Source organism: Kogia breviceps, chromosome 1 (assembly GCF_026419965.1).
Source record: "Kogia breviceps isolate mKogBre1 chromosome 1, mKogBre1 haplotype 1, whole genome shotgun sequence".
Lineage (NCBI taxonomy): Eukaryota > Metazoa > Chordata > Mammalia > Artiodactyla > Physeteridae > Kogia > Kogia breviceps.
Window position 1 is genome coordinate 121,224,558 of NC_081310.1, and position 14,403 is coordinate 121,238,960.

Genomic DNA, 14,403 nt, shown 5'->3' on the forward strand with positions numbered 1-14,403 from the left:
TCAAACCTGTACTTGTTGTGGTAATGAATATATATAGGCTGCCTGGAGGTCTAAGTATGAACTAAATAACTTGTCATATTCTGGATGCTTCAGGGCAAAGTTCTTAAAAGTCCTGTATGAAATGTACTCTGAGTTCTGTCCAGCTATCTCCCGAAGGAGTCTGGAAACATCAAGATTTGGCACTCCAAAAGCTGCCCGAAGTATAGCAGCTAACTCCTGTTCGGTTATGAAACCATCATTATCAAGATCAAAAAGCTTAAATGACATTTGCAGAATCTTTTCAGTGTTGGCAGGATTGCATAGGACAGTCAGACCTATCACATACTCTCTGAAGTCTATGCTGCCATAATTATTCCTGTCAAAGAGGGCAAAAAGTTGTCTCAAGGGCTCTGAAATTGGGAGTTTCAAATAATTCGCCAACTCTGTAATTCCTATCTTCCCTCCTTTTGAGGCAACTGCAATTACAGCATATTCATCCAAACACTGATGAATATTATCCCAATCTAACTTTAATTTCTGGCTAATTTTTGTAAATTCAACCAAACCGGCTTCCATGAGTAGTCAAAGGTTACCTGCAGAAATCATCAGTCTGCCATCTTCATAAGTGTGATCTGTCACAGGCACCCCAAGAGCATTGGCCATGATGATCCTCATTGTATTGGCAAAAAGGACGGGGTCTTTTTTTCTTGGTCATTTGGGATATAAACGGGCATAAACTCAACTTCTACCCTGGTGAAGAGTTGATTCAGGGTCAATATACAGGTCTGGAAGCCTGTAAACCCCTGCCAGATCCAGGTCACGATGTCCAGGGTGTTTGGGTACCTGAGCAGTACTGGCTGTACAGGAACACCTGGAGAGAAGGCCCCTAGTTTGAAGGTGACCAGACAGCTGCGGTTGGTACACACTCCTTCCAGGAAAATCAGGATCTGTGGCCACTTCCTATCAGATGTCACTCGCTTCAGGATTTCCTCCCGGGTATTCTTCCTCGAATTGGGGTCATCTCAGGTCACAAGCACCGGCTGCGTTGACAGTAAGAATTTCCCAGCCACGGGGATACGCACATTTTGACTCGCGGAGACCACCGAGGGGAACCCTGCCACGACACAGGTGACTGCGTCAAAGAAACTGTAGTGCGGTGCTGCAATGAAGATGCGGGCCTTGTCTCGGGTTGCCGTTTCCCCTTTCACTTTAACCAGGAACCCTGCTGAAAAAAAAGTCACCTGAAACAAGAACTTGAGGGTTGGTTGCACCAGTCTTCTTCTCCAACTCCTGGCGGGCTTGGCTGGTCGAGCACGACGACCTATGGTGGAAAGCGCAGCCACGGGCCAGAGGAAGATGAAGAGGACGGTCAATGCAGGACACGCACATCGGCACCAGCACAGCCCCCATGAGGTTGACGTAGGCCCAGCGCCACGCGCTGATGTGCGTCTGCTGCATGAAGGGGTTGTCCACTGGTGGCGGGCACAGGGACTTGCTTGTCTTGGCTGAGGGCGGATTCCAACACCGCAGCCTCGAAGTCCGAGGTGGGCTGTGCCATGAAACCCACTATTCCGTAGTCTCAGGACGCCTGTAGCTTGGATCTGGGGGTGGCCCCCCGACTGTAACCCTGCCCCATCCCATATTTAAGTGCTCTTTCCGTTCGCACATAATTAGAACCCTTTGAGGCAATTGTGGTTAATAGAAAATGATATATTACCTTTAAAATCAGAAAAATCAAAAATGGTAAATGATGTAACAGGAGAATTAGAATCATATCAACAGCACAATCTTTTTTGCTTTTTGTAAATGGCCTCCTTTTGACATATATGCTTAATAAATTATTTTCACATAATTTCTGAAACTTACATTAAGTATATTTGTATACCTACTAAGGATGAATTAAATAGATGAATATTTATTAATCACAATTTTTTAATTTAAATGCCACTACCAGTCAAGTTTACTTACAGTGAGATGCTTTGGCAGTTGGTAAGTCAAATTCATTTACTCTTCCTACAAATGGATCTCTGTATGCTAAGAGGTCTAACTGATGGCAGCCTTGAGCCTTTATATCTGTTACAAGTACTCTCTACATCCACTGAAAATTAGAATACATCCATTATCATAGGCCAGGATTAGCCATGGCACGTTTTGATGCTTATTGTTAATATTAGTCCAGATGAACTGGTCAGCATTCCAAACTGACATAAGTAACAACAACGAGAAACCTTAAAATCACCTTTGTCTGAAACACGTTTGCATTAAAATAAATCAGGATTACTTCATTGCATCACCACACAGGGTCAATAAAGTCTTGTTCCTTCCTTTGTTGCTGCCCTTTGAAAATGATCAAGAGGGAAGCATAATTAAAGTTGGTGTGAACCAGGCTCTCCGCTAAACCTTGTAGTATTTGCTGTATCAAATATTCCTGTTTGCTAATTGCTAATTTAAATTCCTCCAGAATTAAAAGTCAAATTGTAAGTTTCTGAAAGATGTTTCTAATTATTGGAACACAACAGGTTACCCATAAAACAGAAAGAGCAGTGTGGATGCCAAATCCAGTTAAACAGAATGTGATTGAAGTGGAAAGATTATGGGCTTTACAACCAGATGGATCTAGGTCAGATCCCGGTTCCAACCCTTGTACTGTGGGCATTGGCCAATCTCATTTTCACATCTGTAAAGTGGTGATACTCCCTACCTTGAGATGTTATGAGGCACAAGTACAATGTACATAGAAAACTGGGCTTTTATTGGCAACACATGTTGCTAGGATACAATGATGAGAATTCTTAGGGATATTCCACTTTCTTCTGTCACTATCAGAACTATGCTTAGTGAAGGAAACATTCCTTTCACCAGCTTAGTCTTGTTTGGGAACACAGTTGTAGTCTCTGAGGAGCCATGATTTGGCAATGTTACTGGTTGTCTCCCATGCTAGATGAGAGCAACCCAAGAGAATGAGTAGTAATCCTTTGAGTTGGTCTCATCCTCTATTCTGTAATTCTTCCTGCCATTTTTTTTTTTTTTTTGGCCACGCTGTGCGGCTTGTGGGATCTTAGTTCCCTGACCAGGGATTGAACCCGCGCTCAGCAGTGAAAGGGCCGAGTCCTAACCACTGGACTGCCAGGGAGTTCCCTTCACACTCTTATCTGTAAGGCTCATTAATACTTTTGAACGGTTGTTTGATTTAACTGCATTCTGTATATGGTTCTTAAGGGAAAGGTCAACATTACCATCTCATCTTTCATATTTCCCATACAGTGTCTAGCAGTGTATCAGATATATTATTTATTCATTTAGCAAATATTTGAGTTCCCACAATGAGTCAGGCTCTTATTCTAGATGCTGGATATATGTCAGTTAATACAGCAAAAATCTCTGCCCTGTGGAGCTTAGATTCTAGTGCACATAGGAAGTACAGTATTCAATCCTTGTTGCATTAAATGGGGCAAAAGCACAGTTTGATCTCTTTTCTAAATCTCTCACCAATTTAGCTGAAGAATTAAGGCAAGTAATTTAATGGATGTGCTTCCCTACAATGTTTAATAAATATATATGTATATATAGAATCTTCATATCCTCTTTAGTTACTCTTCCCAGTGTAAGTAGTATTTATGGCCTATTTTAAGATGCACATTCATCTTGTCATATCTGCCTTCAAACTAATAAATATACTATAAACCCAAGAGATTTGGTAATAGAATTTTTTAACGGTTAAAAAACAGTAAAAAGAACTTTGGAACAATAAAATAAAAATTTATACCATTGCAGTTTTGCCTTTTAATATGGCATAGCTAATCTTTAATATACATTTGTAAAAGGCACCATATATTAACAGGGTAAATAATGTGAAAAACCAAAACTGAGCCATTTTCTCCAACTTCCTTTTTGTACAAGTGTGTACATTTTAAGGCAGATGCTTTTCTGTGCAAAATACAACAAGAAAAAAACCAACATTATGTTACAAGTTCACACATTCTCAGATTTTTTTCGATGTCATTTGTCAGGATATTTATTTATGATAAAGCATATTAAAACAATTTTTCCTAATGAAGCTTAAAGAAGTTGATGAACAATTTAAAAAAATTATTTAGAGATTTCATTACAGACTCGTCACAGAAAAAGCCAATCTTTTCTCCTTGTTTCTTCTTTTAGAAATGTCCATATCAATTTGTTCACTATGTCAGGTTGTTCTTGCTGGAGCCCGTGACTGGCTTCTGACAAAATAGTTAGCCTGAAATAGTTCTTAACGTAAATCTTTGTGCCTTCAGCCATCTCAGCCTCCATAAATGCGTCTTTCTCTCCCCACAGTAGTAGTGTTGGAGTGATCACCATGTGATGTTTGAGAGGCAGGCAGCTATAAAAACAAAACACGTGGGCTTGAGACTCACTGTAAACATTAAAATAACATTCCCCCAAAATGTTTCTTTAGGCCACAGATTTTTAAGGAGGGCAATATCCCCACCAAAGGGATGAAAATTTGTTCTTGGGAGAGTGAAAAAAAAATTATGCTTTTTATATATAAACCATGAGTATACACACAGTACATAAACAGATATTAAAATTTCATGGGGTGGGGGGCAATTAGGGAAAAAAATGCCTAAAATGGCTCTGAAGGGAGGTGATGATGAAAAAAATGGTTGAGAAACACTGCATTAGGCGATCAATCTGTACAATAAAAAATTTAATGGTCTATTTAAGAAAGGGCCAGATAAAAGTTTTAATTGGATCAGCCCTGCAAAACTTATAATGCAGCTATAAATTAAATATGAAATACATCACTATGAATTTGCTTCAAAAAGATACCAGAACTTCTGAATAGTGTGATGAAAGGGAGCTTTAAACAGTGTTACTGTTTAAATGTATTTCAATTGTTTGTTGGATAATCTAATGCATTTTATGTGAAAATTGGAACTGAAAAGTCAGAAAATATATATGGAATGATCCTTAATACTACACGATACTATATTTATTTTGCAAGAAGATTCTTTTTAAAATATAAAGTTTTTATTATGTATTTTTTAAATACTGAAAAGTATAAAGGATAAAATCATGCATAATTCCATCATTAAAAAATGGTCATTTTCTATGCATATTGTTGAAACCATAAGTACAATGCAGTAAATATACACAGTTTATACACAGTATACACATGCAAATTTCATATTAAATTATAATAACTTTCTTGTTTCATATAGTTTTTCAAAAATAATTGTAAAACATACTATTTTATGGCATAATAACCCATAAATGACCGTTCCTGTATAATTGAATATTTAGATTATAGCATCACTTAAAAGAAGTGGATGTTTTAAGTGATGCTACAATGAGCATTTTGTGCCCAAATTGTTGGCATTTCAGATAACTTCTTTGGGCTAGAGCCCTGGAAGTGGAATTCCTGAACTGAAGAGGATACATATTTTTAAAGCTTTTGACAACTTCTGCTAAGCTGTTTTTCAGAAAGGTGGAATGGTATTAATTACATCCCTGTTAACTAAGAATGAGAAGGAACATCTAACTATACTCTCCAGCACTGAATTACATTTTCGCTAGTTACAAAAACGCTTAACTTGTGGCTACTTGGGGTTGATAAGATGCTGCTGGAATGTGCAGGATATCACATATGTCCTCCAAGGTCTTAACTTTTGATTCCCATGCAAGTGGCCATCATTTGGTTGTAATGCTCCTAAAAATTAAGTTCTTGGTGAATGGGTAAACTGATATAAAAATATATCTATACTTAATTATTGATACAGGGATTGCTATACAAACTTGCAAGTCACTTAAATTCTGGAGCTCATAAAGTGTTCCAAAACAAAACATTTTCTAATAGTTACCTGCATATTTAACAACATGTGAGCATGTAATAGTTGAATCAGTAAGGAAAGGGGACTATTAGTCCCTATTAAAAAGACAATTAGTGAAAAAGTAAAGAAGAATATAAATTCTTCACCAGATTGAATTGAGGGTAAAAGTGAGGAGTTTTCAGAAAATTAAAAGAAAAGCATATTCTCTGGTCCTGAGATTTCAAATTGTTAAATTTCACATGAAACGTAAGTTACAGATAAAACAAAGTATGTACAAATTTGAAAGTTGCTAAGAGAGTAGATCTTAAAAGTTCTCATCCCAAGAAAAAAAAGTATAACTATGTATGGTGACAGATGATTAACTAGACTTACTGTGGTGATTATTTTGCAATACATACAAATATCAAATCATTATGTTGTACACCTGAAACCAATATAATGTTATATGTCAATTATACTACAGTATAAAGAAAGAAACAAAACAAAGAAAAACATTAAATGTTTTAAGAGAGTAGGTTTTAGTATATTAAGCTAAAGAACTTAATGGAAAATGCTTGATAAAATAATTCTCATTAAAAAATAATCAGTAAATATAGTTCTAAAGAAACTAAGGGCAGGACAGGAATAAAGACGCAGATGTAGAGAATGGACTTGAGGACACGGGGAGGGGGAAGGGTAAGCTGGGATGAAGTGAGAGAGTGGCATGGACATATATACACTACCAAATGTAAAATAGATAGCTAGTGGGAAGCAGCTATATAGCACAGGGAGATCAGCTCGGTGCTTTGTGTCCACCTAGAGGGGTGGGATAGGGAGGGTGGGAGGGAGATGCTAGAGGGAGGAGATATGGGGGTATATGTATATGTATAGCTGATTCACTTTGTTATATAGCAGAAACTAACACACCATTGTAATGCCATCATACTCCAATAAAGATGTTAACAAAAATCAAATATTGGCTCTGTAGGGAATGAAAATTTTGTTTAGTTAAAAAGAACAAATTATACTGACCTGAAGATATTTCGGTAATGGTTAATTGGACCACTTAATGCTCCAGGCTGAGAAAAAACATAAATATAAGCTTCAAGATCTTCTGCTGTTAATCGACATCCTTTTCTTCCAATGCCAGTGCTGTGACTAGTAAACAGATGTTTCAAAGCCTGATAAGTGAGAAGAGAATAATTAAAACTTTTCAGTTACCTAATAGTAACTAAATATTTGGCTTTTGAAAGAGAATGATGGTCAGCGTGCAGTGATAGCTCCCAGTTTCTGCTCTAGCCAGGTTGGAGACCTCATTGTTTACAAGCACATTTTATATATTTCTGCTTTCCTGGCTTTATTTTTGATATTATTCCCTTTTAATCCCCCATGGACACTTCACCCTTATGAAAAGTATCCTGTCTTCTTGGTGTCTCTTCACATTCTACAAGGCTGAGCTCAAGTACTATCCCTGCTCTAAAGCCTGATATTCCAGTTAACAGTTTATCTATTTACTGACAACCAATCCACACGCACCCTCGCCAAATTGTTTGAACTTCTTTTGATCACAACCTAGAGTAACAAAAACATTTTACATCATGATCCAGTTCATATCTCTACATATATATTTCTGAAACAAAAGTTTAAAGAAATAGCCCTTACACTTATTACAGCATGTAATGATATTTTCAATTCTGTTCTAGTTTATTTTTAAACATTCAAATTGCAAGCCACTTTACTGAATTGCACAACTTATTTCATGACTCACTAATGAGTGTCCACCTACAATTTGAAAAATACTGCTCTATACCAGCATTTCTCAAAGTGTGTCTCTAAACCACCTGAATCAGAACTATTGGGATTCTTGTTTAAAATTAGGTCCCTCAACCCCAAAACACCCTTGCAAAAATATGAAATGACATGTTCAGCAGGTGATTCATTGAAACATTATTTGTAATAGAAAAAGAATGGAAACAAATGTCTATGGGGGGTTGGATGAATAAACTATGGTATAGATACATGATGGTGAATGATGTGTTCTTAGTACTCTAAGAGAAGATGGAGATAAGCTCTATGCTGATGATGGAGTCATCTGCAGGGTATATTGTTAAGTGGGAAAAAAACAAGGGTAGAAATAGTGTTTATAGTATGTTATCTTTTGTGTGAGAAGGAAAAGACAAATATATACATATTTGCTTATATTTTTAAAAAGAAACAATAAAAAGAGGAAACAAAACTAACCAAAATGGTTTTCCATGGGAGACAGAAGAAATAGGATGGAGACAGAAACAGAGGAAACAGAGACAAGTGACACTTCTCTGAATGTACCTTGTTTTAGAGTTTTGACTTAGAACCATATAATGTTTTATATAAAGTCATAGAGGTTAAGTGAAAACCCTGTCATCTTAAATTTGCTTTGGAAATGTGAATAAGAACTCATAATTTTTTTCTGTCTAAAAAATATGTATGTCTACATTCTGTCCAATGGAAAGATCTAGAAGAAATGAAAACTCAGTAACAATGATCACCTTGACACCCAAACTGTGGTTTCTAAATACCATTTCCTACTAATAGGAGCCAGAGTTTCTTCAATAAATGACTGATTCCAGAAAAAAAATCCAGGAAAAAAATGATGAACTTAGGACATTAAGGAAGCAACCTATCACTGACTAAAGGGCTCCTGTGTCAAGAGGACATAGGAGTCAACCTGAAGGAGTTCACACTTGCAACAATTTGGGCATCAAAGAGAATAATGACTGTAATCAATTGATACATATCAAATATATTTTTAAAAATCATGAGCTCATAATGATATGAAAAAAAACCCCTCATTGGTTATCAATGGAGGTTTCTAGGGCACCAATTCATTACTCTGGAAGTTGTTTATAAATGGAAATAATGAAGTATTTGTCCTGCCATTCTTGTGGGAACTGTATTTCAGAATAACCAAATATAGATGTGGAAATTCTTCTTTATACATGAATTCCAGTTAATAAAGCAGAAAGAATAATATTGGGTTGGCCAAAAAGTTTGTTCAGTTTTTTTACATTAAGATGGCTCTAGTAGCACTTAGTTGTCTTTAACTTTATTTGAAACAATTTTGTTATATTGTATTGTGACTGCTGTCATACTAGCGTGCATTAAAAAAAACCTTATCAAAACTGTTGAATTTTTGTGTAGCCATTTTAATATTGAAGATGAAGAAAAAAAGCAACATTTTCGGCATATTATGCTTTATTATTCCAAGAAAGGTAAAAACGCAACTGAAATGCAAAAAAAATTTGTGTAGTGTATGGAGAAGGTGCCGTGACTGATCGAACGTGTCAGAAGTGGTTTGAGAAGTTTCTCGCTGGAGATTTCTCGCTGGACGATGCTCCATGGTCGGGTAGACCAGTTGAAGTTGATAGTGATCAAATCGAGACATTAATTGAGAACAATAAACTTTATACCACGCAAGAGATAGCCGACATACTCTAAATATCCAAATCAAGCGTTGAAAATCATTTGCACCACCTTGGTTATGTGAATCGCTTTGATGTTTGGGTTCCGCATAAGTTAGGTGAAAAAAAACCTTCTTGATCGTACTGCTGCATGCGATTCTCTACGGAAACGTAACAAAAATGTTCCGTTTTTAAAACAAATTGTGACGGGTGATGAAAAGTGGATACTGTACAATAATGTGGAATGGAAGAGACCAAAGGCTGGTCTTCATCCAAAGAAGGTGATATTGTGTATATGGTGGGATTGAAAGGGAGTCCTCTATTATGAGCTCCTTCTGGAAAACCAAACGATTAATTCCAACAAGTACTGCTCCCAATTAGACCAACTGAAAGTGGCACTCAACAAAAAGCATCCGGAATTACTCAACAGAAAACACATAATCTTCCATCAGGATAACCAAGGCTGCATGTTTCTTTGATGACCAGGCAAAAACTGTTACAGCTTGGCTGGGAAGTTCTGATTCATCTGCCATATTCACCAGACACTACACCTTCAGATTTCCATTTATTTCGGTCTTTACAAAGTTCTCTTAATGGAAAAAATTTTAATACCCTGGAAGACTGTAAAAGGCACCTGGAACAGTTCTTTGCTCAAAAGGATAAAAAGTTGTGGGAAGATGGAATTTTGAAGTTGCCTGAAAAATGGCAGAAGGTAGTGGAACCAAAGGGTTCAAGAAAGCTCTTGGTGAAAATGAAAAACGTGTCTTTTATTTTTACTTAAAAACTGAAGGAACCTTTTAGCCATCCCAATAGAACTAAAAAATCACTGTTTTCTAAAGAAATTATGAACCTAGGCAGTGACGATCAAGGTATGCTAAAATTATTTGGTGAAAGGTTGGTTGTTAGGCAATTTGGATAGGCTGACAATTTGTGAGCCCACTGGTTAGTGTTAGCATTACTAAAACTGGGACAACTAGGCATTATGTGCTTCCCTGATGTGATGCATTAGGAAATACACAGAACCACCTATAAAATATTCTTGTCAAATTAAACCTCAGTCTAATCAAGCCTCAAGATCAGTAGCACCTATGAAGTAGGAAAGACAAGGGTTAGCAGAACTAGTTAAATAACACCATGATGAAGCAGTCAGTCAAATCCAAAATGCGGACCATTCCTCAGAGCAAATGAACAAATTTCTTCTTAAAAAAGTGATGGTAAAAAACAAAAGGAAAGAATCGTTAAAGATTTTAAAAGGCATAACAACCAAATACAATATGTAGACCTTGTTTGGTTCCTGATTCAAACAAATAAAGTGTATAAAGACAGTTGAGACAATTAAGAGAATCTGAATGGGCATTAAATGATTTTAACAAGTTATTCATTTTGTTAGGTTTGCTAATGACATTGGAGTTATGTTCTTTTTTAAAAAAAAGTCCTTATTGTCAGAGGCACATGCAGAAGTATTTCCAGGTAAAACAATATTATGTCTTTTTTTAACCTCCCTAAATATTTAACACCATGCTGGACAAACAAGAAGGAACTAATTAACTTTGAAGAAATAGATACAACATATGACTCCTGGTGTCAGTATTGGCACACCAATACCTGCAGGCTTAATTTTGTTTGGGGGTTTTGTTTACTCCCAAGGGCTTCCACTTCTGCTGTTGTCAAATTCTCTTACCTGGCATTTATATTCCTTCATCTCCCCATGGAATATTCTCTAGAAAGAGGTATGCCTGTAGGGAAACAGGCTCTCAGAAAAAATTGAGTTAACAGCCAGGCACTCAAACATACAGATAGAGACTGTAAAAATAAGTAAGCCTATAGATGAAGCCTTAGAAACATGTATTAAGTTTTAGCATTTGTCTGTTTTTCTTTTCCCTTTTTTTTTGGCAGCACTGAAAGGCTTTTGGGATCTTAGTTCCCCAACCAGGGATTGAACCCGTACCCCCTGCAGTGGAAGGGTGGAGTCCTAACCACCTGCACCACCAGGGAATACCCTGTTTTTCTTTCTTAAAGATGGATTTTAATTTAAAATGTTTCTCATTAACATTATTTGTTTGACTTATTTTTTTGCATAGGAGGAAATGCCTAACAGTACATAACACATAACAGATGTACAATAAATGATTATTTAAAATAAATGAGAACAGCATAAGCAGGACCAGTTTTCTTCAGTTTTTTGTTTGTTTTTAGTGTTTCAGTCTATGTTTTATTTTTGACCTCCTAATTCTGTCATCCTCTTGGGCACCAGTCTTTCTTTTTTTAATTGAGGTATAATTGACATATAACGTTATATTGGTTTCAAGTGTGCAACATACTGATTCAATATCTGTATACACTGCAAAATGATCACAGACAAAAAGTCTGTAACATCCATCACCATGTTTGACTTACCTTGAAATCATTTATGGAAAACATAAATTCTGGGAACCATGGTATTTGGAAGAAATAATAATAGCTGGATTTGAACAGCTGGGCAGGGTGTCGTAAAATATATTCTGAAATTAAAATACCATGTTAGACCTTATCCAAGGGGTATGAATTACTTACTATTGAAATAACTTCTTTTTAAGGCAATTTCACCTTTGAGATGATCCCATAAAAGAATTTACAAATAAGGCTTCTGTATATTTCTCTTTGGAACAATTTCTATGTTCTTATATTTTATTTTGGATATTTTTGGTGTTTTAAATACTTAAAGCACTTTAAATAAAAAGAAAGTTCCACTTTCTGAAGTGTTGACTCAGAAAGGAACAGGAAACCCAAAACAACACTCCCTTTTCTCCAAGGTCATTATCAGTGACCAAACACTTTTCCTAAGGATACATGGGGAAGTAATTTTCCCTTGTTGAAAAGATTTTCCTTACAGGCTGATTTGAATATCTTATTCATTTGGCCTCAACGGAAACTATAGCCTTTCCTTTAAATTCATTCATGTATTGAGAAAATTCATCCATTTAATGAATCTTTGAGTATCTACTGTGTGTGAGGGGATTTAGCAGTGAACAAGAGAAAAGACGTCCCCATTCATACGGAACGTACATAATAAATAAGTAATGAATACTTAAAAGATCATTTTAGTTAGCAAAAATACTATAAAGAAAATAAAACAAGGTAATCTGATTGAAAGTAATGGCTGGGTGGTGTGGTGGGACTATCCTTTAGTAAAGGTGGTGGAACAGGTTTCTCTGGGGATATGGGATGAGCCTTGAATGCAAAGATCTAGAAAGAGCATCAAGAACAGAAAGTAGATACTGGGCTTGGCACATTGAAGAAGCAGAAAGAAGGCCAGTGTGGCTGATAATGTAGTGAATGAGGAGGGGGAGATGGTATGAGATGAGTTTTAGAAAGAAAAGCAGAAACCCAGTCAGGTAAGGCCAGAATGATAAAGATTTTAAGTGTTTTGGGAAGATACAAGTTTTAAACTAGGGAGTAATGTGATCATACATATTAAATGTACATATTTGTTGTGTATTGTTTACTATACTTTTATTTTCCTTGCTATAGAGGTGATTTTTTTTCTTATTTCTAATTGTGTAACTGTACTCAACATGGTTGGAGGTTTTAGAATTATAATTCTCAGGTAAGTGGAGCACTGTTATGCTATACTTTTTGTAAAGTCATCATCAAATAAGATTTATTCAGCTCTGCATTAAGAGATATCAATATAGTTAAGGGAAAATATAGTCATATTACTTGAAGACTTCAGATTGACCTGACCAGGGTTGAACCTATTACTGATAAGATAGTTCCAGAAATATCCAAGTATTTTCTTACTGAAATGACCAATTACAGTTTGTCCATATAGCAGCACCAACAAAATAACATTTACTCTAGGGTCCTGATCAATTGAACAAGCATGTAGCACAACTTCTATTGCCTAATGCAACTGAGAGAAATATGATGAACCTCAGTTTGATATTTGTTGTGGTTTTTTTTTTGCGGTACGCGGGCCTCTCACTGTTGTGACCTCTCCCGCGTTGTGGAACACAGGCTCCAGACGCGAAGGCTCAGCGGCCGTGGCTCACGGGCCTAGTCTCTCCGCGGCATGTGGGATCTTCCTGGACCGGGGCACGAACCCGTGTCCCCTGCATCGGCAGGCGGACGCTCAACCACTGCGCCACCAGGGAAGGGAAGCCCTGATATTTGATTCCTAAGCAGCCATACTATTACCTCAGCTGAGCTAGGACAATTGAATCTGTATCTAAAATTTAACTTTTATACTTATACAGTACTTATGTAGTCATGTTCCCTTTCTCCCTCACCTATTTTAACTTTGAGAAAGAAATAAAAATATGTTTTTCTGAATTTTTTTGTTCCCTGGAGGCCTACTGTGGGTCGTGACAGTACTGAACCTCAGAAAATTTGACAAGCGTAGTTAGAGGACAAAATTATAATTTTTGTCAAAAACAAATAAAAATGTGCGTAGCCATTGTTCACAGGTTTTTTTGTTTGTTTATAATCACTCTTAAGATGAAGGGTTCTCTTTATAGCAGAGGTTCTCAAAATATAGTCCATGTGGACCCCTGGGGATCCTTAAGACCCTTTTAAAGGATACAGATGGTCAAATTATTTCAAAACAATACAACTAGCTTTTCTCATTTTGCTGACATTTGCACAGATGGTACAAAGGCAATAGTAGATAAAGCCATTGCTGCCTGAGCACAAATCAAGGCGGTGACACTAAACAATACCAGCCATCACTGTATTCTTCACTACCACACACTTGCTGTAAACAAACAAGTACATAAATACATAAAATTAAGTGGCGGTTTCACTTAAGAATGTCTTTGATGAAATAGCAAAATTATTAATTTTATTAAATTTCTACCTTTTTGTATACAGCTTTTTAACATTGTGATAAAATAGAAAATAAGGCAGTTCTGTTCAACACCCAAATACAATGATTGTCTCGAGGAAAAGCACTTCTGCAATTGTCTGATAAGTTGAATTAGCTGCATTTTTAATGGAACACCATTTTTACTTGAGAGAATGACTAACAAACTATCATCAGTCAGATTGGGTATTTAACAGATAGTCTCTTGAAAATGAACAAAGTGAGCCTGTCACTTGAGGGAAAACAATCAACAGTGTTTGTTGTCAATGATAAAGTTCAAGCTTTCAAGTGAAAATTAGAATTTTGGAAACTTGTGTCTGCTACTGTGAGCTTGACAGCTTTGCAAAGGCTTTTT

General features: G+C 36.4%; 2 protein-coding genes across 2 annotated transcripts in view; both read right to left on the reverse strand.

Annotated features, from left to right (window-relative positions):
• Positions 1-3,223, reverse strand: LOC131763232 (lysophosphatidylcholine acyltransferase 2B-like). Its single transcript, XM_059075268.1, is given in 4 exon segments — positions 1-680; positions 683-1,349; positions 1,351-1,528; positions 3,216-3,223. Coding segments are annotated over 4 exon segments (1,533 nt in total).
• EPHX4 (epoxide hydrolase 4) overlaps positions 1,940-14,403 on the reverse strand; it is a 26,373-nt gene continuing 13,909 nt past the window's right edge. Inside the window, exons 5-7 of the mRNA XM_059057675.2 lie at positions 11,606-11,709; positions 6,801-6,949; positions 1,940-4,339 (exon numbers count right to left, since the gene is read on the reverse strand). Coding sequence (XP_058913658.1) covers positions 4,096-4,339; positions 6,801-6,949; positions 11,606-11,709 — 497 coding nt within the window. The 3' untranslated portion in view covers positions 1,940-4,095. The remainder of the gene's footprint in view (positions 4,340-6,800; positions 6,950-11,605; positions 11,710-14,403) is intronic.